Raw genomic sequence first — 26529 nt, 5'->3', positions numbered from 1 at the left:
TAAAAATTTGGGAATACTTCATTTATATATATTTTTGAAATATTATTGATTGATTTCTCGATATATGGCGTTTCGAGCGTGCCAGTTGAGCACAATTCATTTCGCCAATGTCACGTTGTATGGAAAACACACGGATTAAATTGACCGGTAATAAAAAAGATAAATATACACAATTATAGAATACATGTAAAAAAAGAGATCCTGTGGAAATATTATTGTAAATTTCAATTTTGAAATTGAAAATAAATAGTCGCCTGTGTCTGTAAACGTGAAAGTGTGAATTTGATTCGCGAAAGTAGTGCACGGAAATGTTTTAATGGGAACGCAGTGTCTTAACACTGGGTTCCTAGGTTCCCTCTGTCTACCCTGCTATGTATCTACGGGATACAGCGTGAAGCTGAAATATAATAATAATAAATTATGTCCCGCCGTAGAAACGTTTTTGTTGCTTTATACAAAAGTATATAAAACATATCACATTGTCAGATGTGATGTGATAAAATGTGTAATATTTATTTAATTAATTTCTAATAGATTATTTAAAAATGTATTGGCTGTCCGATACTTGTTCATTTTGTATATTATACTCCCATGCTTGCATCGTTTTTGTAAAAAGAGATTGAAAGTTTCCTGCACGTAAATATGACGAAAAATACGATAAACGTATTTAATCTAAAAATCGTTCATAATATTCTATTATTGTGTATCGAACGACGTAAATCGGAACATGCTTTTAAAACAGCTGTTAAAACTCAATGTCTTTTTTGTACGGCGGCGAAAGGAAATTTATGGGCCTTGTAAAAGCGCCGTAAAATTTCCTTCCTGATTCCACCTATTTGGGTTTAGTTTTAGGAAATACCGTTGCACCGGTTTTCTTTTTAAACTGTTCTTTGAAATCCTTTAAGCTTAGTTTCAATAACAGATAAACAAGAAGCATATAAAACACATGAAAATAATCATTATCTGGCTATTAAGTAGAATTTATAGAAAATTGTATAAATTATATAAATTATTTTCATAAATTACTTTATGCATTAGAATAGAATGCTATTAAATAAACTTTATTGCGCACACGAAGAAAAATACTTCTAAACTTTCTTGTTCTCAATGAAACTTAATTATAGATTTAATAATTAAGTTATAAATTAAACAAAAAAGTTGACTCAGAAATCTTAAAATTTAATTCTAATAAAAAATATGTGATACTCTATGAGCAAACTCTTCGATGCTCTTTTTATTAGTCACCTGATTTAGTGAACTCGAAAATAGCGCAGTAATTTTAACTGACAGTTCTTGTCATCTCTTTAAGTAAATTTTATATTTCATTGGTCTTCCTGATTTGTTACCAGCTAGTAAAAGCGATGTGGACATCTTTTGGGCGCTATATAATGTGTCAGCCTAAAATTATATTTAGTATACATATATCATAGTTATAAAAAAGAAAATTTTATGTTTTGAAAATATACATTATTTTACCTTAAATTATAGTCTTTTCTCGATAAGCCAGCCTTTCCATTAATTTTCTGTTCATTTAGATATATTTTTGTGGATCATCGTCATCGTCATCGTTAACACAGCCTGTCCTCGTCCACTAGGTACGTGCCATAGGCCATATAAATAAATAAATATTCCCTAAGTTTGGAATAAACTTGTAACCGTATTTACACAATCTAATTCACCTTTTCAAATGAACATAACAAAGAATATCCCCATTATAGATGAATACATACCAGCGCCTGTATTATTTCTGAAGCCAACATGCGCTATGCTAAACGTTTGAAGTGAATAACCACATACGATGGCTAAATTGCCGTATGAAAACTTAAATACATGAATATCCGTAATACTAGATTTTACGCAAGCGAGTTGAAATTATGGGTCCGGCGGTAATAACCTATTTCCAAGATCCGCAAAGCTTTCCTACATGGAGAAGATAAACAACCATTAATACTGAAATGTACTCTGAATATAAAATAGTTTAAGTTACAACTGAGATGGTTTTTCTTGTTTTATTTATATGCCTAGGTAGTTATGTCATCATTGGTTTCCATCATAGCATTGATTAATTTTCTTTTGATTTCGTTTTACTTTCGAGCTTTTAGATATTGATGCTACTTTCGTAAGTGCAAACCACCGTGGGAAATATTTGTTTTATCATTTTTTTTATACTTAACAGCTATGTTAATAAAATAATATAAATCGTCATAATGCTTTCCCACCACCGCGACGTGGTGTAATGCGCTAATCATTCTGCCTCTCTAAGACGACGTCTACGACAAAAGATAATTTTCATACATCCTAATAGTTTATACTATATACTAGTATGATATATTAAGAAGTTAAATGTTAATCGAATATTTATTTTTTCAGAGTCATAATTTCAAAAATCTTTGATGCCTCAAAAAGCTATAATAAAAAAATATTTTTTTAAATTATAGCTTTATCTCACAAAGCAGGGTTAGCAAAGGTAAAATATCTTTACTTTTGCCTAATAGTTTTTTTTTTTCTTAATTTTTTTCGAATAGACTAAAAGCTTTGAAAGTACGCCTTAACTAACCCAAAGTATTTTATTTTGTTATATCTGAAAATATTCAAGTTTTAGCCTAAAATTTTTAAATGATTTTAACATACGTGTGGCCTACTGTTCCCTTTTTCTATATAAACAAATTTCTTTTGTTTGTTTAAATAAATACAAACAAAACGTTAAAACAACATTAGATTTTCTACTTATTTTCCGCTTCATACAAATGAGGTCAGCTCAAGATTTATAGTTAGTTTGAAAGAAATGTAGTATAGAGTGCTATCCAGATATCTTTCTGCAAGGTCTGTTGAGAGCACTGGAAACAACCATTCCATTCGGACCATATTTGCATTGTCAAAGGCATTTCTGTCGATACAAATCTTTGAAGTTATTCTTAACCGCAGAATGTGGACGCGAGTGAAATAGGCGCATCACTAGTTGGATATTTACGAGTGACAGCCAGCGGCTGTTGTTAAACAAATAAGACAAGGTTGATTCATAGATCCAACTCTAAAGTATATTTAGTTAAAGTGTCAGGTTACCTTGGTGATGATGTCGCGGCTGTCCCATTTCAGAACTAGTACTTGTTATAAGCTCACATTTTTAGTTTTTATCTCGATTAAGTAAAAATAGCGTTTTCAATACAGAAACTGGTCAATCAACGCGATTAAAATAGTTGATGTTTTGACAAAAACAACGAAGAGTCTTTCTTCGTGTGAGGATTACCGTGTAAATTGTATATAATGGTTCTGCTTTAATTTTCATTCTCGTAATTAATGATAATATGAAGTTAACTCGTCAACCTTGACGCAAACACCCGGAAATTTGCAGAAAATTGCTAATATGAGAATATGAGGGTAATAAGCGCGACAGGTCAGCTCCTCCCTTCCACAAACAAACATGGCTAATCACCTTGTTCCATGACATTATTGATTTTGGAACTGTTATTATTTACAGGTAGTGATGATTAATGGTAAAATATTATGATGCGGCATCAGTGGGACGGCGTCTGATTGTAAATTTAATAGTTGTGGGTTCGATACCCATTTGGGGAAATGAGCTATTTTCGTTTCTTTGCACTGCCAAGAGAAAGTACGGCATTGATTTTTGGTTTCAGTGTCCCGACACTAGGTTCTGTTTATCTTGCTATATGCGAGATAAACCGTGAAAGTAAAAAAATCTTAAACTTTTTTTGTATTCACTTTAATAAAAATATTTGTTATCTATACTAATATAATAAAGCGGAAGAGTTTGTTTGTTTGTTTGTTTGTTTGTTTGTTTGAACGCTAAGATCTCTGGATCTACTGGTCCGATTTACATTGTTTTTGTTTTATATGAAAGCTGCATTCTTCAGAAGTGCTATAGGCTATATAACATTACATTACACATACCAACTAATATATTTTAAAATACTTTCTAATTTGACATGCCATTTATTCTGCCATGTTAATAACAACCGTCGCGTCGCTACGCAACCGTTACCGCGAAATTTTGATATTCATCCTTATGAAAATAAATATTATAGTCACTTTTAGCATTTCATCTAGATTGAAATTATAGTTTACTGTATAACATTCTATTAAATAATTAAGTTGATGTCACTAATTCGAAATGACGCAGCCTTCGGGCGGCATAGTGTGACCTACGCAAACGGGCAGATGACGTTGATGGTTTTTTAAATTTTCTTACATTTTCGAACTATTGTCAACTTTTATGTAATTATTTGCTCTCTATAATTAATTTAAACTACAGTTTGGTTCTCTTTTTATTTTATTTGATATTGCCCGCTAAAATTACCTTATTTAAAATACAGAAATGTTTAGTTATTTCATAGAGTCGATATCTATGTATGCACGCACGGAAAACTTTAGGTACTTTTTCTAATATTAAGAATACCTATCCTTTAGTTACTTTTAATCCTTTTATTGGTTAATATCAATAACTCAGATATTTTTCAATAACTCAGATATTTTCTAATAATATGTCTCTACTTATTATTCTTTTTGATTATTTAAGCTTATATTTTCTTACTAATTCTATTGAAAATTTAAAATAATTTCAAGAATATATTTAATAAATATTCTTATAGTTGAAGCAGGCGTAGCCGCGTCCGGGTCCGCTAGTTATAAATATACTTGGTATATTTTCAGACTAAACAAAAATATATGTGATTTTGTTAAATATAAATGACAGTCGTCGGTTCCGCCGTCAAACATGAAACGTAACTTACTTTGACGAGAGAGAAATAATTTATCATTAGTTTAAAATTATTTATATCTAGTTTCCCAGTGTCTACCTCCCAAAGTGCGAGAACTAATAAATAATAATTTGTCTGAAAAATATTTTCATTGCTATTTTTATTTGTTTGTTAATTGTTTTGTGGTAAATAATTGTTTGTTTAGTTCAATTGTCTTTTAAACACAAAATTTATCTCAACTCTGAGATCGATCTTGAGATGCCGTTTTTCTTCATTCATAAAATTATAATCTATAAATAAAAACAGCATCTCAAGTTCATCGATGAGAAGCATCGATCTTAGAGTTAAGAGTTATTTATAAATATAGGCCTCATGGACACTCTTCATCCTGTCCATATGCCTGATTTCAACTTACTATTTGCATTAACTTACTATTTAGTTTTCTTTTTTCGTTGTAATAATATAATTTTATTTTGGTGTAAATGAATTTCAAATGAATACAACTATTAGTGTGTTGACCAAGTATACTGAGAAGTATTTAGCGAGATAGGCGAGGTCGTGTATTATCTACCTAAACATACGGATAGCCGGTAAGGTCACGGTTGTGTTATTTAAAAGTATTTAGAATGTCAAGTGATTTTTTATGTTATTTTGAAAGATAAATAGAGAACAGCATGTGATTGTAAACGCGACGACTCCATAGTCGTCGCGTTTACAACGTCGTCCGGTCCTATTCAGGGGAATAAATTATATTTATTTTCTCGTTCTGGTAGCAAGACAAAACTCGGCGTTGAGTGCCTCCTCTCTATACGCAATGTCTCGAAAATTGGAGGAAAAATGGGAAAAGGAGTGTATTAACACTAGATTCCTTCGGCGTATCCTGCTTTGCGCTTTTAGATAAAACTCGAAATCTATAAAAAAGGTAGAACTTGAAAATCAACAAAATTTGTACAATATTATTGGCTTTTGTAAAATTATATTTTGTTTCTTTATTCTTAATGTTATTTCAAGTGTATATAATATTATTATTTTCGAAATAAAAAATGAAGTGAGAGGTCCGTAATTACGACTCGCCCCTGCTAAGGACGACCGCTTGAGCGCATATTTACGCGAACATAGACAACGTATTGTGTTTACTACATTAATGTAATAGTACTAGTTCATTATAGAATTGTAAAATATGAATTGGTTTATTTATTTTACTTAAGAATATTCTTCTTAATATGTTTGAGGTCGTGGCGCAGGGGCACAAAGAGTTCGGCGGAAAATGAGATATGGAAGTGTCTCAATGGTAACGGAATGTCTTAACACTAGGTTCCCTCTGTCTACCCTGCTATGTGCGGGATGCTATATCCAGCTATATATGCAGCTAAAATATGTATTTTACCTGTATTTCATTACCTGTTCTATCTGTACATTCATTTTTAAGCCCTTGATGATTACACACCCTGCGCAGCGCCAGATAAGATCACTGGAGTGTCAGTTTTAACACCACATCAAAGAAACCAGTGCTAGCGACCTTGTTTTGAACTTTAGTAAGAATAGAGACTAATTTAAGTTTTAGAATATACCAAGTCTTTAACAGGTAGAAAGTGCTGACCTTCATTTGACATAAACTTGGAGAATTGTGGACATATAATATAAGCAAAGATAATTTTACATATTTATATGTAAAACAATTTATTACTTTATTTATTTGTAAATTTAATAAAAAATAGTAGAAATTCTAGTTTACAAAAGTCACAAGCTTTGCTTGCTTTTTTTTAAGACATTTTCGCTTCCACTTTTCCCCGAATTCTTGAATTCTCTTACAATTAATTACATTATTATATAAAACCTGCTAATAATATTAAAATATTTAATTTTGACGACTCCTCGACGATCTCCTTTACTCATTTATTATTATGAAAAGACTTGTTATTTCGACAGGTCAATAGAACGTGACGTCGTCTTCGCGTCGTAAGTCGTAAAATAAAACAATTGATACGTCCCAGAATTTCGTGTGAGAGGTTATCGTTTGTGCAAATTGCCAAATAAACCTATTTAGATAAAATAGAAACGAGTAAATCTCACTACAATGTCGGTTATCGTTAATTATATTTATCTGTTACAAAGTTGTTACTTTTGTATATGATAGTACGTGATACCCACTTGGGGACCTGAAGTGAACTTTTGTATATGTAAGCACTTTAACAGAGATTAAACTATTACATAATAATTACAATTTCATATAGGTGTACGCTAATTGACTTCTCTGAGTGAAATAGTATGGTTGAATACAAAAAATATAGACAAGATATATTTAGGTAGATTATAAAATCGGGAATACTCCTTACTCTACTTGTTAGTATCACACACACGTAATCACACTTAACGAGGTAAACTAATAATAGAGCTAGTGAAATATGAAGCCAGAAAAGAAGACACGGGAAGACTTGATATTGTCACATTATTAGTATGACACAGGAAATGATTAATAAGTGAAGTCGGGCCAGACTTATTTAGCAAATTATGGGAAAATACAATAATTTTAAACACTGGAAAACACTTTAGAACAGAATGATAATAAGAAATTATTGAAATATTACAAAAAGTGGTAATGCAGTAAACCCGAAGGTCCATTAAAATTTATTATTATATAGCGCTATAAAAGTTTAATCATGAAAATCGTTACTTGTCCATTCTTTGTAACAGATTTACCGGTAAATAGATTCGTATAATTTAAATTACTTACCCGAAGATACAGGCTATTGCTAGTTTTTTTATTTAATCTTTAAGAACATATAGAAAAGATATATATTCTGAAGTTCAATACTTTATTTTAAACTTAGCTCCTTGTACGAAGCTCGACCAGTTTGGAATAACTTTCTACGAAGAGCGCGGCATGCGACCGATGTTTATACATAAATCTTATCACCGCTAGCTATCTTAATTGCTTTGATGGACCACAGCTTTTACATCACTTTTACGACTTAAGCTTTTATTATACGCCACTTTTTTGTCAACATATTTCCATGTTTTTACTTGCTTACACAAAAATTATAATTGTCAGCCATATTTGGGATAATCGCATCGTTATTTAATTGTCATATAAATATGTGTATATTTTTTTGAGTTTACTGATATTTAAAATATACAAAACGACCTAGTCTCGTTAGTTCAATTAACTGAAAAAAAAAAACTTGTATACCGTTTCTTAGAAAAATTGCAAGAAATATTTCGTGTTTTTGGAATATGCGGTGAGAACTTATGTTAGTCATTTCATTCGTCACTTTATACGTCACAATCTTCTGTCTCATTCTTGATGCATGTTTTCCTGGAAAGCACCAAAACATTCTCAATCGAACGGTGCTCTAAATCTCTATATCCTGACCAATATAAAACTGTAAATGCCACAATGTCATCAAAAAAGTTTACGAGTGTAAATTCAAAAAACCTACTATTCTACTAATATTACAACTGTGAAAGTTTGTGAGGATGAATATTCTTACCACTTCACGCAAAAGTGACCTTTCGGATTTAGATGATACTTTACAATTATATAGGTATATTACTTATCAGAATAACACATGGGCATAATTTGGCTATTAAATAATAATAAATTTACGCGGGCGAAGCCGCGTTTGGGTCGCTAGTTTATTCTAAAACTAAAGGTAAAAAGTTTTACCAGAGATCACACAATAAAAATTTATTACACTAAACTAGCTGTAAACTATTAAATTTTTATGTATAGATTGTCATATTACCTCGTTTTATGAGAATTAGTCAAATTACTGTGGCATGCTCTTTAACGGTACACTTTTATGACTCACCCATATTATATACAATTTACCAAAGACCTATTCTACCGCGCTGTGCCATATTAATTTGAAATATCATTTAACAAAATTGTTGGTTATGTTTGTATGATGTCACTGTTGTCATCGAACACACCTTGGTCGTTTAGTTACTTTGTTAAATTTGAGGCTACTGGGACAGTGTCTGACTGGAAACGTGGTGGTTATGGGTTCAATCCAAATCCAAAAAAGTGTATAATTTTTGTTATACTGGTCTGTCTCAACACACAAAAAAGTATCTTGAAACTATGTAATATTTGCTTATCTGTCTATCTGCCTGTGGTATAAAGCTTAAAGCTAATAATTAAAAAAAATCGTATAAAATTAATAATAATAAACAAGGCAGTTTCGGATTCTTCTTTGCCAAAATTTACATTGTTTTTTTAACATTGCGATGACGTAGTCTTAATGTACTCAAAATTTTGAATAAAGTTAAAATGTTGAATTTGCGAAATTAATCACCTCGTTAACATTAACAATTTTCCGTTCCTATACAAACAAATTCTAGCATTTCTCTTTCTCAATATCAATTTAGATGGTCTTAGACATTTTTTTCCATCAATTCTCCATTCGTAGGTTTATTCTGCGGCGTTGGGTGTCGTTACTCCACTTAGATCCATTAACTAAATTGCCTCGGCGTAGTTTTGGCGGTTCCCGCTGTTTATTTTGTGTGACCTGATTCAATATAGTAGTTGATTTCGGTTTGATTATAGTTTGTTAAATACTGTTATTTACGCCTCTAATGTTCATGGACGTTCTAAAATGTAGGATATTATTACTGTTATACTACAGCAAAATTTTAAATCTAAGCCAACATGGCCTGCTTAAGTTCAAATCAGCAAGTTTTAAAGTATGACAATACCGACTTGGAGGACTAAATACAAACTAAAAATTCAAATTCAAAACTTAGTCATTTATTTGATTTTTAAACTCCAACATTAATATGTCAATTACACTTTGAAGTAAATACTAAATAGAATACGTACGTAATTGACAAATTAATGTCAGACTTTACGTCGTTTAAAATTGACTGACTCACTTAAGTTCATTGAGGAAAATAATAAGTCTAGGAAAGGATATGCAATTACACAGAAGACACGATTTAAAGAGTAATTTCTTTTAGTAAGGAAATAAATGAAAAGGAATAGTTAAGTTTCCAAGAAACCTTTTATTTCCTTAATGAATATCTTTGTACAAATATTAATGAATAGTATTAAACTTAATAATTTAACACTATTAATTAATAGTCATAACGAAAACGGAGTAGTGTGCCATTAATATAATGTCTTTTAGCTTTGCATTGTGTCCTGCAAGTACCAGAGCAATCTGAGGGTATTTAGTGTAAATCACTCCATTCCCCCCTCTACCTAATTTTCAAAACATTACATATGTAGAGGCGGATTCTACTACGACGGCCTCTCGTTTAGACCTGAATTAACTTGTTAATTAAATTATATGATAGAATGGAATCGTTCAATACAAGACATCTCGAAAAGTAGAAAACATGTTCCCTTTAAGTAAAGTGGGTGAACTAAAAGGGCAAATAAGGTTAGGTCTGTCGCTCTCATAATCACTGACACACATTCTGACATTCGTCATATCCCACTTATAAAGGTCGGCGGTCTGTCACGAATATGACGTAACTGTCATTTGTAACTTGATCTTTTTGATCCTTTTAATTTTATATGTAAGCTTAATTTGTATTTGTATAATGTCAAGAAAGGTAACGGGTGTGTTTGCGTATCTTTTGAGGATCTGATATATCTTTAGTCATCATTATTTGTTAATGTTGATTAAATGTATATTTTTGTTTTTCTTAGTTAAATAAGGACTTTGTAAGCGTTGCGCTGAATTTATTCTTTCGCATTATACAAAAAGAAATTCTTTTAAAATTTGAAGAATATTCATAAATTTTCAATCTTTTAAGAATATTAATAAATAAATATATATATATTTGAAGAATATTAATAATTTTTCAGTATTTTATTCCGGGATACCTACTCGTAATATATTTGTAAGTCATACGGACTTTTTATTTGAGCCTAGGTATTGAAATGCAGTGCGGTCTCACATAACCGAAATACGTTTGGAAAGTTTGAAATAGAGCCAAAAGCATTTCGTACTTCCTTTACCAGTCTGTATGGATGGAGGCTTAAACTGGAATGGCTACAGCCTTTAAAGATATATATTAATTTGCCAATTATTTGATGAGCCTCATTATAATTTTAAGTACTTAAGTGGATATAAGAATGCGGGAATATAATAAGCCTTTGACTCTACCGTAATTTATTATTTTTATTAAAATTATTATATATGAATAAGTGTGATCTCAGAAAGTATACTTAAGACGAGTTTTCAGTTTATTCGATGAAATTTATCATTTTAAATTGTTATAAATTGTAAATTTTTCACGTCCTTGTTTCAATAGTGTCTCATCTTTTTAGGATTTAACACACAAAACAAAAAAGGTATTTAAATTTAAAAAGCTTTCACTCTTATTTACATATTAAGTGTAATATGCACAAACAATCATTAAATTAACTTAAACAAATAAAAAGAAAATGAAGCTATAGTAAATATATCGACGTGACACAAACTCGTTCACAGGAACACCCTGTTGTGATTCATCGGGTCCTTTGGCGCGCATCCAGAGCTATAACCGCACGCTAATAAATAATATTGTATTACGTTTTAATGATCCCTTGCGGTTTCTTTTTGGAAATATGTCTCGAGACATAGATATTGCTAATTTTTACGGAATTATAGTAATATAGCCTATAATTCCGTTCCCGTACCTATCAAATTTTAGCGTTCCATGTCCTAAATCGGCTATCGGGCAATTAGACCTGTAAACATCGGCTATAGATGATCAGAAATGTCTTTTTTTATATAATTATTTTTATTTATACTTTAAATACAAAGTTCCTTAATGCAGCAAAATCTTTATTATTTAAATTTCCTGCTTGGTTTAATTCACAGAATATTTTTTTGCTTCTTTGTTATTCACGGTTTTTCTTTTGTATTACTCAAGCTATTAGTTAGTTTCTTGGAATGTTTAACAGCGGAACGTTGAAAGGTGTCTTCAAAATGAATTATGTTAGCTACTTTAATTACTATTTTATAAAATTTTAAAACAGTTATAATATTTGACTCACACGTGAGACCGAAAAGCGCTAAAGTTTTAAATTATTTAACTGGAGGAACCAGACAATTAGTTCAATACCAATCCCTTAATAATTCCCCTTACAATATAAAAGTGATAGTTCAGAGAAATACCCTCCCTAGATAAATATAAATATAATAAAACTAGCGGCCCGCTCGCGGTTTCACTCGCGTGAACTATGTTATTGTTAATTTCTGTCTCCATGACTACGTCCTAGTGACGTCTATGCAAAATTTGACACTCCTAGCATTTGTAGTAACGAAGTTTCATACAAACTTTTGACCGCAAAAACAACCCCTTAGAAATCGAATATTGTAAATTCCCGCCTTAGCGAGCACCTACGTCCTATAAGTAACTCCTATGCAAAATTTGAGATTCCTAGCACATATAGTTTCTGAGCTTTCATGATGAGTGAGTGACCTTTCGATTTTATATATATAGATTAATGAAATGAATACTCATGCCACTTGATATGTATCCTTTATCGTATCGGTCTCGACATTGCGTCACCCGGCTACTTAACTGAAATTATGAACTGGAATTGGCAATGTCAATTTGTACTATTGTTATATTATTGTATTTTAATGATGTGAAAAAAAGCACCCGTTGTTGGAATTATTTACTTTGTTATTGTTTTATAAATATACGTACATCAGATAGTAATACTAATATGAGCTCGGAACAGTGTCTTGGATTTGCGACCCAGGAGTAGGCTTCAGGGGCTAATCATGGCAATACAAATACAATCAGAGTTTTATGCACTACTACGCTTAACAACAAGATTTGCGACTTCTCTTATAGGATACAGCTATAAAAGTTTAAAAGTATTTTTTTATTTTATAATATATAATATAATAATATTTATTGCTTCACTTAAAGTGTATGTGCCATGTCAGATTCCTTATATTCCAATAGCCTAAATTAAAACATCAGCGTTCTCAAATTTAATCTGACAATTGAGCCTGTATTTACAACTTCGTTTTTATATAAAAGTCCGGTTTAATTTAACTTATTCAGTCTCGTCACGTTCTGGTACAGTTAATGTATTATAAAATTGAGTTCTTACAAAGTATTGTAAGCTGTGAAGGAGAAATTACAGAAAACTTTCTAATTGATAAGATTTTTTTAAGCATTATTATGTTTTTTTTTTATTATTACTAATAAAGAATATAGTTAATATTGTAAGGCTTATATTTTATAAAAACGTAATACACAATAGAATAAATTAATACTGAAATTTATAAATATTATATTGTGGTTGTTCTTAGATTATGGCGTTTCTGGACGTGCCAATTGAGCACATATCACTTCGCCAATGACACGTTGTGTGAAGACAAGGAGATTGTGTACGGTGCATCTAAATTTATAATTATATGGAAAATATTACATTAAATATGATTCATATTATCTAGAAAACAATATAAATTAATTAAGTACGTATTATATAGCATAAAAATTTCTTTACAATTCTAACTCCGTTGCATAGTTCTAATATAGAAACCATAAAAACGTAAATCCTTTTTCTAAATGATTGACGCCGTCCATCCGTCAGAATTTAGCGCATTTGTCGACGTTTTCAACGTACCATTACACCCGTATCGGATAATATTTAGGATATGAAAAATGATCGCGAATGACAGCTCTCAATCAATATGTATTGTGCATTTTTATGTTTGATAATGTATTTTATATATATTTTTTTTTAAACGTCAATGTCAAATTTGATTTGATGTTGCTAATGAGTGTTAAGTGTAGGTATTTAGGTAGATTTAGTTATTTAGATCTTTTAATTTTCTACTAGCGTGGTGCAATATAATTTAAATTCTTTTTGGTTAAACATAATATTACAATATAAATGACCAGCATTCGTTTTGACACTTTTTCAATAAGAGTTTCTTTAAAATGGCGGCGCATAGTCTATTTTTCCAATAACAATAAATTACGATTAGCTGGACAACTATGGGCCTTTACATCTCGTCACTTATATTTTCAATGTAAATGACAAGACCTACGCAAGCAAACCCACGAAAAGAAGTCTAGCTGACAATAAATAACATCATCCTACACTATCGATCTAAAATTTTATTTAAGTCTGCACTCCATGTTTGCATAACAAATGTAGTTTTCAAATTTCCAAGCAACTGTCATTCGATCGCAATGCATACGATATGAGGCGTTCCGAGTCCCACGCTCTTCAAATGTACCAAATATTATTGTGGCATAATATTCCCTATAAATTAGGCCTCAAAAGCCATATTCGCCTAAACGTAATTTGGAAGTAAATATGTCGTACCCACTAAGTGGTTCTACGTATTGTATGTTCCGGCTATTGTATGCGAGTGGCTCCTCTGTTTTAATTCTGTGACAGAAATATAATTGATTGATTACTTAGAATGTCTGCCGAAAGACTGTCGCCTTATGTTTATATAGGTGTTTTTTTCAGCTTTACGCTGTATTCCGCATACAAAAGGGTAGGCAGAGGGAACCTAATGTTAAGAAACTCTGTTTCCCATTTTCCACCGAATTCTGGAAGCATTACGTGTTGAGAGGCGGAACTAAACGCCGCGCTTAGTCTGGACACTAGAGCGAAGAAATTAAAATATAAATTTAAATATTTCCTCGAGTGTGGAGATTCATATAGGATGTTACATATTATTTGAAAATAAGTAACTTTCATATAATATGAAAACGTTAATGATAATTTAATATACTGTGCGTAATAATTAGTTTGATATAACCACATCTCTGCCAGAAAGTCTGCCACTAATTTCTTCGCTTAGTTAACGTTCTCAACTTCTAGTTTCATATGCACAAATTACCTACTCGAGGCGCTGCACCGCGGTACTAATTAAAATTCATAGCCTTGCCGACGTCAGTACAAAAGCTCCTATTTCGTCTTATGCTCTCTCTTGCCACATTTTGAAGTAACTTTTATTAAGATCTATTAGTTTATATTATTCATGTTGAAGTAAAATTTCATATTAAATTCCATTATATTCAAAATAATAGATTTCTGTTATTCATTGGCATATTCAACTTCTGCTCAAAACCGGTGGATGAAAATAAAAAAAGGAGAAATTTGATATTTTGAGGGAACCTAAGTATTAATGCACTTCCCCATTTTCCACACTTCTCTTCCTCGTATTATTTTCTCGCATATTTTATAGTTTTCTATAACTTTATCATATAAAGTCACATAATTTGCCATTTTATTAAAATGTCCTAGGGATTTCTTATATTTCTATATAATATATTATAGCTGTAGTAATTATTTAAATATACCAAACTACTAAATTCGTATCCTTAGCTGTTTCGAGCGAAACATATTAATCAATATGTCGATACATGTCCTTAATGTCCTGCGATTTCGAGAAACTTCGTCTGAGTCAATACACCGAATGATAATGTCTTCACATTGTTTACTTTTACTTCCGGTGATTCAGGGCTTCCCGTCTATACCTAAATGTAAGCAGCCATTTTGGATGCCACCATAGAATATGCCGAAACTTATAAATAAGTCATTTTAAAATATAACTTTTTAATTAAGAAATGATTTCCTTATATAAATTATTTTCAAAATAGAAATATTTTATCCTTTTTTTACCTTCACGCAGTATCCCGCACATAACAATGTAGGTAGTGGGAACCTGGGAACCTAGTGTTAAGACGTTTCCCCCACTTTCCGCCGTATTCTGGAGGCATTACGTGTTGATTGGCAGAAGTCGCACGCTTATATCCCTGCAAAAAAGTCTTTGTATATAAATACTTGTGTTTCCTCTGGATTGAATATAAATAATTTCCTGGTCAATTATAGCGTGTGTATGCATATTGGTCCGCAAAGTTCTCAAACTTGCCTGAAATTCGAAATATATAGATATATAGATAAAATGCATACTGAAATAGACTACACTAGCTACATGAATAATAAAAACAATAAAAATCTCTTGTAAATTTGATCGGCAATCTAAAGAGAAAACATTTGTACACATTTAAAACATACACAGGAGGACAGGAGTAGCGTCGCGCCAATATTTATGCTCGGTACGTCAACATTAACATAGCAAATGGATTACGTCCTGCCACCGCGCGCCGCTTCCTTCGTAGTGCAATGTTGTTACGCATCCTGATGCATAACAGTTTTTATGTTTATCCATTTTTGATGCAGATTTTAAAGTTGATTGTGAGAAAACTATGAGGATAACGAGGCACGTTTATTTTGTATAGGTAGTTTGGTACTTGAAATTTCAATGAGTATCGATTGATAGCACTTTGATTTTTTTATTTGCTTGTAGAATATATTCTCTTCGTCGTTTTCTTCATTACTGAAGGTCGTGCCCGTTCTGCTAGGTCCTGTAGGAAGAGCTAACGAAATGCTTCCATGCCTCCCTGTCCCTAGATTGCCTTAAAACGTTGTAGAAAATCCATACCTATATTATAAATTCGAAAGTAACTCTGTCTGTCTGTCTGTCTGTCTTTTACGCAATCAGGGCCAAACCGCTAATTTAATTGTGATAAAATACTCAGATAGAGATATTTGAGGGTCTCGGGATGAACATAGGATACTTTTTTTTCTCATATTTGTAATATTGTCGATATATAGTAAACTGTTGAAGTTGCATGATTTTTAATAGTTATGTCGACTTGAGAGTCCTGGTCAACTCGCCTGCGGGTATTACCTACTATCTGCGCCACGTGAGGTTTTTTCCTTTATCAATATTAAATGATATATGAATGAACACTTGTCGAAATTTTCCTTATCGTAATGTATTCACCTGCCATAGAGTCTCATCGATATCTCGAAAAATGCAAATATTACTTGGAATTCACTGACGTGCTTCCATAAATTGTGGGATTTTTATACAATATACTTGTTTATATATAGTTTTATAACATTAAATTAATTTTTATTGAAATCGACTGAATTGGTATTTTAACTTAGTATTCGCAATCGGGCGTTTCTAACTATACACAATAATGTGGGTACAAATTCCACTAGGATTCTATTTCCAATAAAATAAATTATAAAATAATTTATAACTAATTGTATTTCCTCAATCCGTTGATATATTTCCATTAATAATTATGTAGACAAAGTTCAATATTGAATTGACACGCCTTAGTTTAAAGTACAAGACAAAGGGATTTAACAAAAGTCATAAATATATTTGAATATTTTTATTTTTTTTAGCTTCAAGCTGTATTCCGCTTATAGCAGAATAGGCAAATAGAATTTGATTTAAAAGAGAAATGAGAATCGAACCCACAAACTTCGCTATATAGTCAGGTACTGAACCGCTGCGCTACGATTATTATTAAGTAACTATATATGAATAGTAAACTTTAACATCTATCTATTAATAATAATAATAAGGTGATGGCAGGGCTTGCTATTCGTATATATTTATGATTCAAAACATGGTCTTAATCCGGTGTGGTGTCCGGTGGCACAGTTCCGGTGGCTATGTCTATATCTGATAATAGTTCATTGTCATTCATGTTCGATCAATTGTACGTACTTATCTCTCTAATATCATAGAGTAATTTAGAAGTGTTGAATCAATACTTCGCTTCAAATTTACTTTCGCATTTCTTACAAATTTTTCAAAACATAGTGTATTTAATACCGTGCCGTGGCGTCCGTGGTTTTCCCGCTAGGGGTGAAGCGAAAACCTAAAAGAAAAATAATATTTTCGAATAATATAAATACATAATATTAAATAGAAAATTGGAAGTTTTGTGCTATTAAAAATCTTATAACAAGTTATAACATGTTTCGATCCTATTTCTATGCAAACATAACTTTAAGCTATATATTTATCTACCTGTCACGCTTTGTTATGCGTTACGTGTAGACCGTCATTTGATTCATTCATATCGTCTTTATCTGGAATTCGTAGGCGTAACGCGATTGATAGCTCGGGGGAGGGGGGAAGGAGGGAAGTGGAAATGCAATATTTCTTTGCCCCTCATTTAGTCAAACAATTACTGTCGCATATCGCACACGTTTATTTTTGTATTTGTTTTTATTTTTTTATATCATTGTGAAAATACACTCAATTTTATACAATATGTAAGTTTTAGTTTTGTTATTATTTTTTTATGGTAATTTATAGCATATCAAAGTGAAAAACATCAATATAGTCAAACTAATGTGAAATAATTGGATTATATATTTGAATATAAAGTGTTTGAAACATGGTTATGGAGTCAGCACAGCCCAACGGGCGATTTTGGCCGTTGTCACCACGTTTATGGCGGCGAAGTAACGAATATTCAAAAATCGTCTTCGAGCCCCGACGCCCGCCGATCTCACCAATCGAGATACGAAAACACGACAAAATTGATGAAACACCGGATTTACTAAGATCTAGGAGTTTTATCAACGAAAAATTAGATAGCTTAAATATAGATGATGTTGAATTAAGGAAGAAGAGTACAGATGAGTACAGATTAAGTGTAGATTCTAAGAAGCCACCTGTGAAAGAGCTAAAAAGAGAAGATGTGGTCAAATTTAGATTGAAAAAGCAGAGGCAGCCAAGGCCGAACAGTCTTCAGTTATTGCTCTGTCCATCAAGCTCAGGACACTATAGCAGTAGCACCTGGAGGTATACGCGGGTTCGATCTAAAAGGTTTGCTTTTTTTATTTTGTACTTTAAGTTACTTTTAAGTTTATTTTCCTCAAAAAGTAAATTTTTAAGTTCTATGTAATCCGTTAAAAAATAGGCCTTAATGGTCAGAAAACTTGACGATTTCCAAGAGGCTCAGGTTCAAATCCCGCCTCGTAATTTTTGTTGTTTTTTTTTTAAATATGCATTTCGGCACACTATTCGTATCCGTAGTAATAATACAGGTTTTATAAATGGAAGCTGGCTTCATATTTACAAGGTGGCTCAAAGTAATGCAATCGAACGTCGTACGACTAGACTGGATGTAATTAATTTGGATACTTTCCCTTACACTCGTAATCTTGAATGTCTCCACCTTACACAACGCTGTGGGCGTCGCGCGTCGAGTGGGCAGCGTTTTGAAGGCTGCATATTTTAGTTAGGCTCGGCTTCGGTCATTGATCATTTTTGATGGAATTACGTTACTGTCTAATATATGTATGTTTTTTTAATTGTGGTCTTCTGTCCGTGTCAATGCCGAATCAATAAAATATTAAAATTGTGTAATATTTTTTTAATATGGGAAATAAATAATTTAACTTCTTTCATTATTTTTTGTTGTAATAGACCAATTTTCTTTCATTTGTGTGTCATAATATTCTGAATGGTAGGATTATATTATTAAACATATTAATATATTGCTATTTTGGTAATAATTATACTATTAGTACTATTATTTTATAATAACAGTATCAATCAATTTATTTTCAGTGTCTAAGTTAAGTATAAATTAAACAATTACTTTTTATGTACACATGCTTCCATTTTCCCGTACATTTACAATTGACTAATTTTAAGTATTCGAACGTTGCAATTAGGCCGTCGCGTCGTGGCGCAGTAGGGCTACGTCTGAATGATGGTTGTGGACTCGATCTCCACTCAGGAGAGAATTTTCACACTCTGACACAGCACAGCGTTGTATTTCGTCATTCAAAGTTGTGCGATGAGTGGGAACGAAGTATCTTGACACCAAGTTTCCATTAACTGTCCTGCTATACGGGAGCTACAAAAAAGGTGCTGAAAGGCAAAACTATAACAAAGCACTTCAATCAAGTAGGTTTTTCTAACGTGCTATAATATTCTATAGCTTATATTTCAACTTGTAACTATTAAGTTCAATTACATTTTAATAGCGTCACGACGGCGTCGATTATTTATATCATCACTATTAATAATAACTCTTAATTACAATAAGCTTAATAATAATAGATCTATATTAATAATTTGGCGCCTCGCTGTCCACGTCCGTTATGATTTACGTGAGGTGAATTGGGATTTGTGACGACATCTTACATGTTATAATAGTATATTTTTGTTAATTTTATGATTATAATATTCATCTAATGATGTTAATCTCGATCGTTGTAATCAATGAATTTTAAGACTAAATTGGTACGTTTTGGTTAGTTGGCTTGGTTTTTGTAGTTTTAATAATAAATAATAATTAGGCCATTTGTGTCGCAAGGGCTTATGGGCCCTAATGCGATTATAAACGCGACAGGTTGTGGGCTCAATTTCCACTTGAGGAAATGTAATGTTTCATATTTTCATTTCCTCGCAATGGTAAAGCGGCGTTGTGTTCCGCCACTCAACAGGCAGTGCCTCCAGAATTCGGCGTTTTGATTGATTCTTCTAATCAGGTTGCTTGGTATCATTTTTAAGTGATAAGGCTGCTTTTTGACATAATTTTTTTTTATGAAATTAATTGTTTAAGTGTGTAATTTTCTTGTTCAATATCTTTCTTTTTTCAGTATTTATGTTATCTTATACATCAAACGTATTATATAATCTACGTTGGTCTCAAAATCCTCCATATCAGTACATCACGGGAACGCAGCACCGCGTCATGAATATTCAGCTAGACCATTTCAAAGCTTTATGCAAACCAATTAAAAGTAAAGACTGCGATTTTTACAACGTATAGCCCATTTAAAATTGTTAATTGATTCTCGCACTCATCGCAAATATCTTGATAACAGTTTAAGTGATCTTTGCCCATGTCAAGTTATATTTTGGTTGTAATTCATTATCGAATATTTTATATATAAGCAGAGAGAACCTAGTGTTAAGACACTCCGCTTTCCGCCGTTTTTTCGGGGCATTGCGTGTTGAGTTGCGGAACTGAACGCCGGGCTTTTGTGTTGGTGCCAGAGCATAGAAATGAAATTATTAATAAATAGTTCGGTTCGAACCCACAATCGTCGCATTAAAGTCACACTTTTGTGCCCCTGCGCCAGGACGGCCTCGATCCCGCTTAAATTTGTTAATTGGTTCTCGTACCGATCGAAAACATCTTTATAACAGTTCAAAGTGATATTTACACCGTCAAGTTATACTTCGATTGTAATTCGTTATCGAATATATTATAATTGTTATTGTTATTTCGCGTTTTTATCTCACGAATAAATTCACAGCTGGTGTCCAATTTTGTATCATCTGGATACATTCTTCAAATATTTATTGCTTCATGCGTTATTTTTTTATTGTATGAAAGTAATTTAAGTGACATTGTACAGTAGTTCAGCTTATAATATATCAAAATTACTATACCTTTTTTTTCATAAAATTGATTTATACAATAATAAGAAAATAAATATTCAATATACGAATTTATATCAATAATATTATGCAAAGATAAGTTAATAATTACGCTTTAACTTACAATTTACTACGATACAGTGTAAGCTTTCGCTTAAATTTCTATTAAAACTAGGCAAAACTCTCTTCAAAATTATAAATACGTATCTGTTCTCGAATCATTTCTATTACTGGTTGTGGGTTCGATCCCCACTCGAAGAAATTAAATATTAATTTAAATTTATATTTTCATTTCTTCGCTCAATGCCTTCAGAATTCGGCGGAAAATGGAGTACGAAGTGTCTTAACAGTAGGTTCTCTCTGCCTATCCTGCTGTATGCGGGATACACCGTGAAGCTGATTTAATTTTATTATTTTTTATCATTTCTATTATTGCGTTGTTTTTTTTTGTTATATAGATATATGCACAATATGTAGGTATATAGGTAGGTCAGTTTTGTAAGTGATAGTGTTATCGCGTCCATTGCATATGCAATATCATATGCAATTGCATATGATCTAGTTTTTATTACATTAATGCATCGTGTTGAAATTTGGCCCAATGACACATTTTAATGTAAATGAAGCTATATTATGTAATAATGTAAAAATATATAAATATATGAACTATTCAGGCCAGTCGTGGATCTGGAGGAATATACCAACTCTACCAGGACGTCCACTCGATGATATTATGTAAGCACATCCATAAAGTAAATGCAAGCTTATGTAACTTTACAGTTGACTTATTTTGGTATATAAATGTTTCAGTTTATATCCATTTGTTCAACTTATTATGGCGCACATTTCAAGCCCACGCGAATTTTGCTCTTTTTATTCTTTTTATCCAATTCAATGTTGTAATTGAATGAATCCTATAGACTTACGCATTGTTTTTTTTTTTAATTTTTTGTGTTGTTTTGATTTAATATAATCAAAATTTTATTTTTATTATATTAAAAATTCAAATGTAATATTTTTATTTATGCTGTTTACTGAAATTCACTTCATGGTATACAAAAAGATTGTGACCGATTTACACAAGCGTGTGAACGCGTCGTAGTGGATTCGATTCCCATTTGGGAATGAATTATTATTTATTAATATTTCCATTTATTCGCTCTGGTAACAAGACAAAGCGCGAAAGTGGATTAAGAAATGTCTTAACGCTAAGTTTCCTCTGCCTACTACTAGCGTGAGGCTAAAAAATGAGTGATTATTACTCATGCTTGAGTAATGACTATTTCTATTAATTCTTAACTTTTTCCTTTGTCTTATTTATTATCATTGTTTGTTATCAATTGCGTACATTATTTTATCAGAACGCAATGTTCTGTACTACTAAACTGATCTTCAACAATTCGTAATAAATATGTCATATTATGTTTTCTAATTTTTATATAGGTACACTTAAGTATCAGAGTTAATGTAGTTTGTTCATTTTTATTTTAATCGAAAGATTTCAAATCAAGAAGGCAAATTTCATGCAAACATTTAATTATATTTTTGAATGCGTGGATTTAGAGGCTTAATTTCTTGTGCTTCGAGGGAGAACACCTTTCAATTTCCACTTGATACCTCCACGCGATCTTGGGATAAATGGTCTTGACAGACGGAAAACAAAGTGATTCTATGTGGTTCCGTTTTTACATATACGGAACTCTAAAAAAGTAAATTATTCAGAAATCTCTGTAACAAAAGCTTAATGGCAACCAACCGTAGAATTTCGTCAATATACAAGTTTCGATAAAACAACAAAAAGAGCATGTCAGCGTTACATGCACACTGCACAGTGCATTTGCATGCGCCGAATATCAATCGATGACCGCCTCCATAGGGGCACCCCCCTCCCCCCCATAGCGTGACCATCATGTGTCACAAATAATATTATTTTTTGATATTATTTTAAGTAACACAGGATTGAGATATGTATTTAATATTTTTATTTCCTTGCTCTAACGAATAAGATGAGTGGTAACGAGGCGAAGCGCGGCGTTGAGTTCCACCACTCAACACGTAATACCTTTAGAATTTAGCGGAAAGTGGGGAACGGAAGTGTCGTAATGGGAACGGAGTCTCTTAACACTAGGTTCCCAGTTCCCCGCTAAGTGCGGAATACAGCTTGAAGCGAAAAAGTAATGCATTTGTTTAATATTAACTTATTTAACGGAATTTCCTGTATAAATATGAAATGGAACAGTCGTTATATAATATTACCTATTTGTATAATTCTACCCCTTAATCAATACAATAATATAACATTCTGTATAGGAATGTTAGCTCTATTTACGGATAAATACCAATAGCGGAAAGATCCTTGAAACCTAGAACGCCTGGTCAGTCAGACGGAGGGAAACTCCCCTAACACGCCTTTGTACCTTGCATTTCAACCACTGGCCTGTGGATAATTAAAACAGGGCCCATGTACTGCCCAAGTGAGACGCCGGTGTGGCCAACTGAGTTTATGGTTTTGGAAAATCGTTAACATATATCTATGTTGACAGTGGAATGGACGATCTGGCTGCGAGGGTGGAAATTGAAAACTATTATTTTGATGCACCTATTGTATGAATTGAAGTTATGTGGATTGCGTACAACGCAAATGGATCATTTTTATAATAGCTTTTATACATATTAACATATATTTGCAAATGTTTTTTAATATGATATTTACATATTTAAATCAACTATATTGTCTTTTATTATGATATTAAATGACGAATAAAATGTATTTATTTATTATTTACCATTTTTGTCATCAATTTGACTAACCTATTTATTCTTTTCCAGCCATGAGCCGGAAGGCGGCGGGCGGTGCGGCGAGGGGCCGCTAGCGCGCGCGATGCAGCCGGCCCCGCAGGGCGGCTCGCCCAAGCGACATGCCACCCCTGCGCCTGCACACGGTTAGTACATTTTTGTATTGCCTGGGTTATAAGTAGGAAACGAAATGTTTTGACACCAAATTCCTTTTGTTTCCTAAATTAAGTTATTTATAAATATATTGTTAAAATTACTATAACTAAACCAGAATTATCTAAGAAGAAATAACAATTTACATTCGCACTGTGTCAGGGCTTTTTTATATTTGGTATTTCCGATCCTCTCGCGTCAAAAACAATTGTTAATTATATATACCGGAACTCTTAATCGTAGATGTCTTCAAGCCTTTTAGGAATATCCGCTAAAACAGGATGCTTTTTTTTAATACGCTTGTAGTACAATAACAAAAAATAAAGCTAATAAATTATTTGATTTGAGACCTTTTTATTAATAATATTTAGATTTCTTATATTTATGTCTTAAAAATTAGAAAACAATCGCTGACGCAATACAAGAGGATAGTGAAATGTTTCGTTTCGTGAATTGTTTTGTTTTCTCTGTATTTATGATGAGAAGACAAAAGTCTATTTTAGATTATTACAGTTGTGTCATTATGTTAAGCGTACGAGTAAGTTACATTGTAGACTGTCAACAAAAATAACAAAAGTAGGTACAGGCCAAGGCTGCAGAACAAAAAAATTAGAATAAACATTGTCGAGTAAAGTACACGCTTTGACGAAATACCTAACTCAAACTCAAGGTATGCCAAGTTTTTTTACGTTAAAATGTTAATTTAACATACTTATTTATCTTAAGTGAAACAAAACTTCAGGCTAGTCATGGCACGTGCAGGGGCACAAGCGTGTTACTGTAAACGTCTGTCACGTCGTGGGTTCGAATTCCACTCGAGGAAATGAATTATTTAATATTTTCGTTTCTTCGCTCTGGCGATGTCTCAGAGCGCGGCGTTGAGTTTCGTCACTCAACACGTAATGCCAAAATTAAAATTTTAAAAAGTTCATAACATTCCTCCCAAAGCATCAATATTAAAGGGAGGATTATAAAACAAGTGAAAATTATATCCAGACCGATCGTACTCTGACTCAGCGTCGACGATTTTAGCTTTTAAGCTCCATTTGTGGCTAATAAAAAAAAAGAATACCCGCTTTAAGACGTCGTTGTCAAAGGCGCGCTGATGTCACCGCTTCCGATCGATGGCGGTAAGTCGGTACCGCCACGTGGTCACTAACGAGTGTGCTTTTTTTGTCTTACTACTATTTCTTTATTTATTTTGCTGTTTTTTTTTAAGTATATCTTTTGTTATTTATATGGAAGTAAGTGAAAGCGAAATTATTGGGCCAATACAGCTTAAGTTATTTTAATAAGCCTAGGAGGCTAACTTTAAAACACCATAAGCGGTGGTCGGGGGTTCAATTTACATTCGATGTATTATTTTCAGTTAGTATTCAGACAAACCGATTTTAAGTTCCGCTCTCAGCATACAATGTCCCAAAAATTAGGCAGAAAGTGAGTAACGGAGTGTGCTATAAATAGGATACAGCAGATATCAAAGGAACATAATCTAAAGAAAAAAAAATTAAATGAACGTAGATATATCAATCACACGTTTCAAATACATACACGCAATGTCTTCATCGTATTTTTATAGATCTGTTTATGTAATCCGTCTGTATGTCTAGTCAAAGGGCATCCGTGAATAATTCTGACGGATAGTATAATGGGTTAGGCACGGTGGCCGTTGGGGGGACAGATAACGATAATTTATGGCCCATCCGGTCCAACAGTGACGCTTCCTTCCGCCCGCGTTGTCACGCTGGGAAAAACAAATGAAAAAATATATTTTATCGTTAGTTTCTAATGGAAATTTCATGCGGAAGCTTGTGGTTTTTTTTTGTAATTTAATCAACCTCACGCTGTATCCCCCCAAACGCAAAATAAACTGAGGGAATCTTGTGGCAGTCTTAATATTACATTACTCCGATTTCCATTTTCCCCCGAATTCTGTAGGCATTGCGTGTTGAGCGACGGAATTCAACGCCGCTCGACACCAGAATTAAGAAATGAAAATTTTTATATTCATATATATTAGTATTGCTAGTAAAATTTGTTAATAGTATTGGGAACATAGTTAAGAGTCTTTTGCTTATCAATTTCTGTCTAAACAGAGCCGTCAACGTTGAATCGTATAACCTTGCTCCTAACTTTAACATTTCCTCGAGTGTAATTCGAATATACATCGAATAACATTTATATTATATGTTAGTGTACATTCTATAATATGGTATAAATATTTATATGCTTGTCAATCAATGTCTTTATTTTAATTCTTTTACATCACCCATCACCAATTTAACGGGAAACCATGCTTCATACACTCTTCCACGGAATTTTTATATTCACAAACCATTAAAGACGCAGTTTCCTCGTGGAAAAGTCAAGAAAAGTCAATTTTCCAGTAATTTAGTGTTGTCACTAGAAACTCCGTGCGCTACTTAGCCGAGTTCCAGTGAACTTTATTATTCAATGAGTTACACTATTTGCATCTAAAGCACTCGCACCGTGCGCTTCCAGATACTGATTATGTAGATGCAATAAAACTTTGCGACTGAGGAAAAACAGCCTCACATGTGATGGTAACTAAGATTGGCAGGTGTTTGTGATTCGTTAATGTAATCTCGGATGAGTAGGTAGATTTATTGAAAGCTAAGTTGCATAAGAGTGGCTATATA

General features: G+C 32.4%; 1 protein-coding gene across 10 annotated transcripts in view; it reads left to right on the top strand.

The window, feature by feature from the left end:
* Fak (protein tyrosine kinase 2 Fak) overlaps positions 1 to 26529 on the top strand; it is a 135654-nt gene that overhangs the window by 90338 nt on the left and 18787 nt on the right. For 6 of the 10 annotated variants that reach the window (XM_085194136.1, XM_085194134.1, XM_085194131.1 and 3 more), the window contains one exon: positions 23750 to 23862. In XM_085194136.1, the coding sequence (XP_085050262.1) occupies positions 23802 to 23862 (61 nt within the window). In that variant the 5' untranslated portion in view covers positions 23750 to 23801. Of the gene's footprint in view, positions 1 to 17830; positions 18347 to 23749; positions 23863 to 26529 lie in introns of all 10 variants that reach the window. The other 4 variants (XM_085194129.1, XM_085194127.1, XM_085194126.1 and 1 more) reach the window with 1 other exon arrangement.

This window comes from Heliconius melpomene, chromosome 12 (genome assembly GCF_056956725.1).
Source record: "Heliconius melpomene rosina isolate 202511_hmr_F chromosome 12, ASM5695672v1, whole genome shotgun sequence".
Lineage (NCBI taxonomy): Eukaryota > Metazoa > Arthropoda > Insecta > Lepidoptera > Nymphalidae > Heliconius > Heliconius melpomene.
Note: the sequence above shows the minus strand (reverse complement) of the source record. Positions and strands in the feature narration are given on the sequence as shown.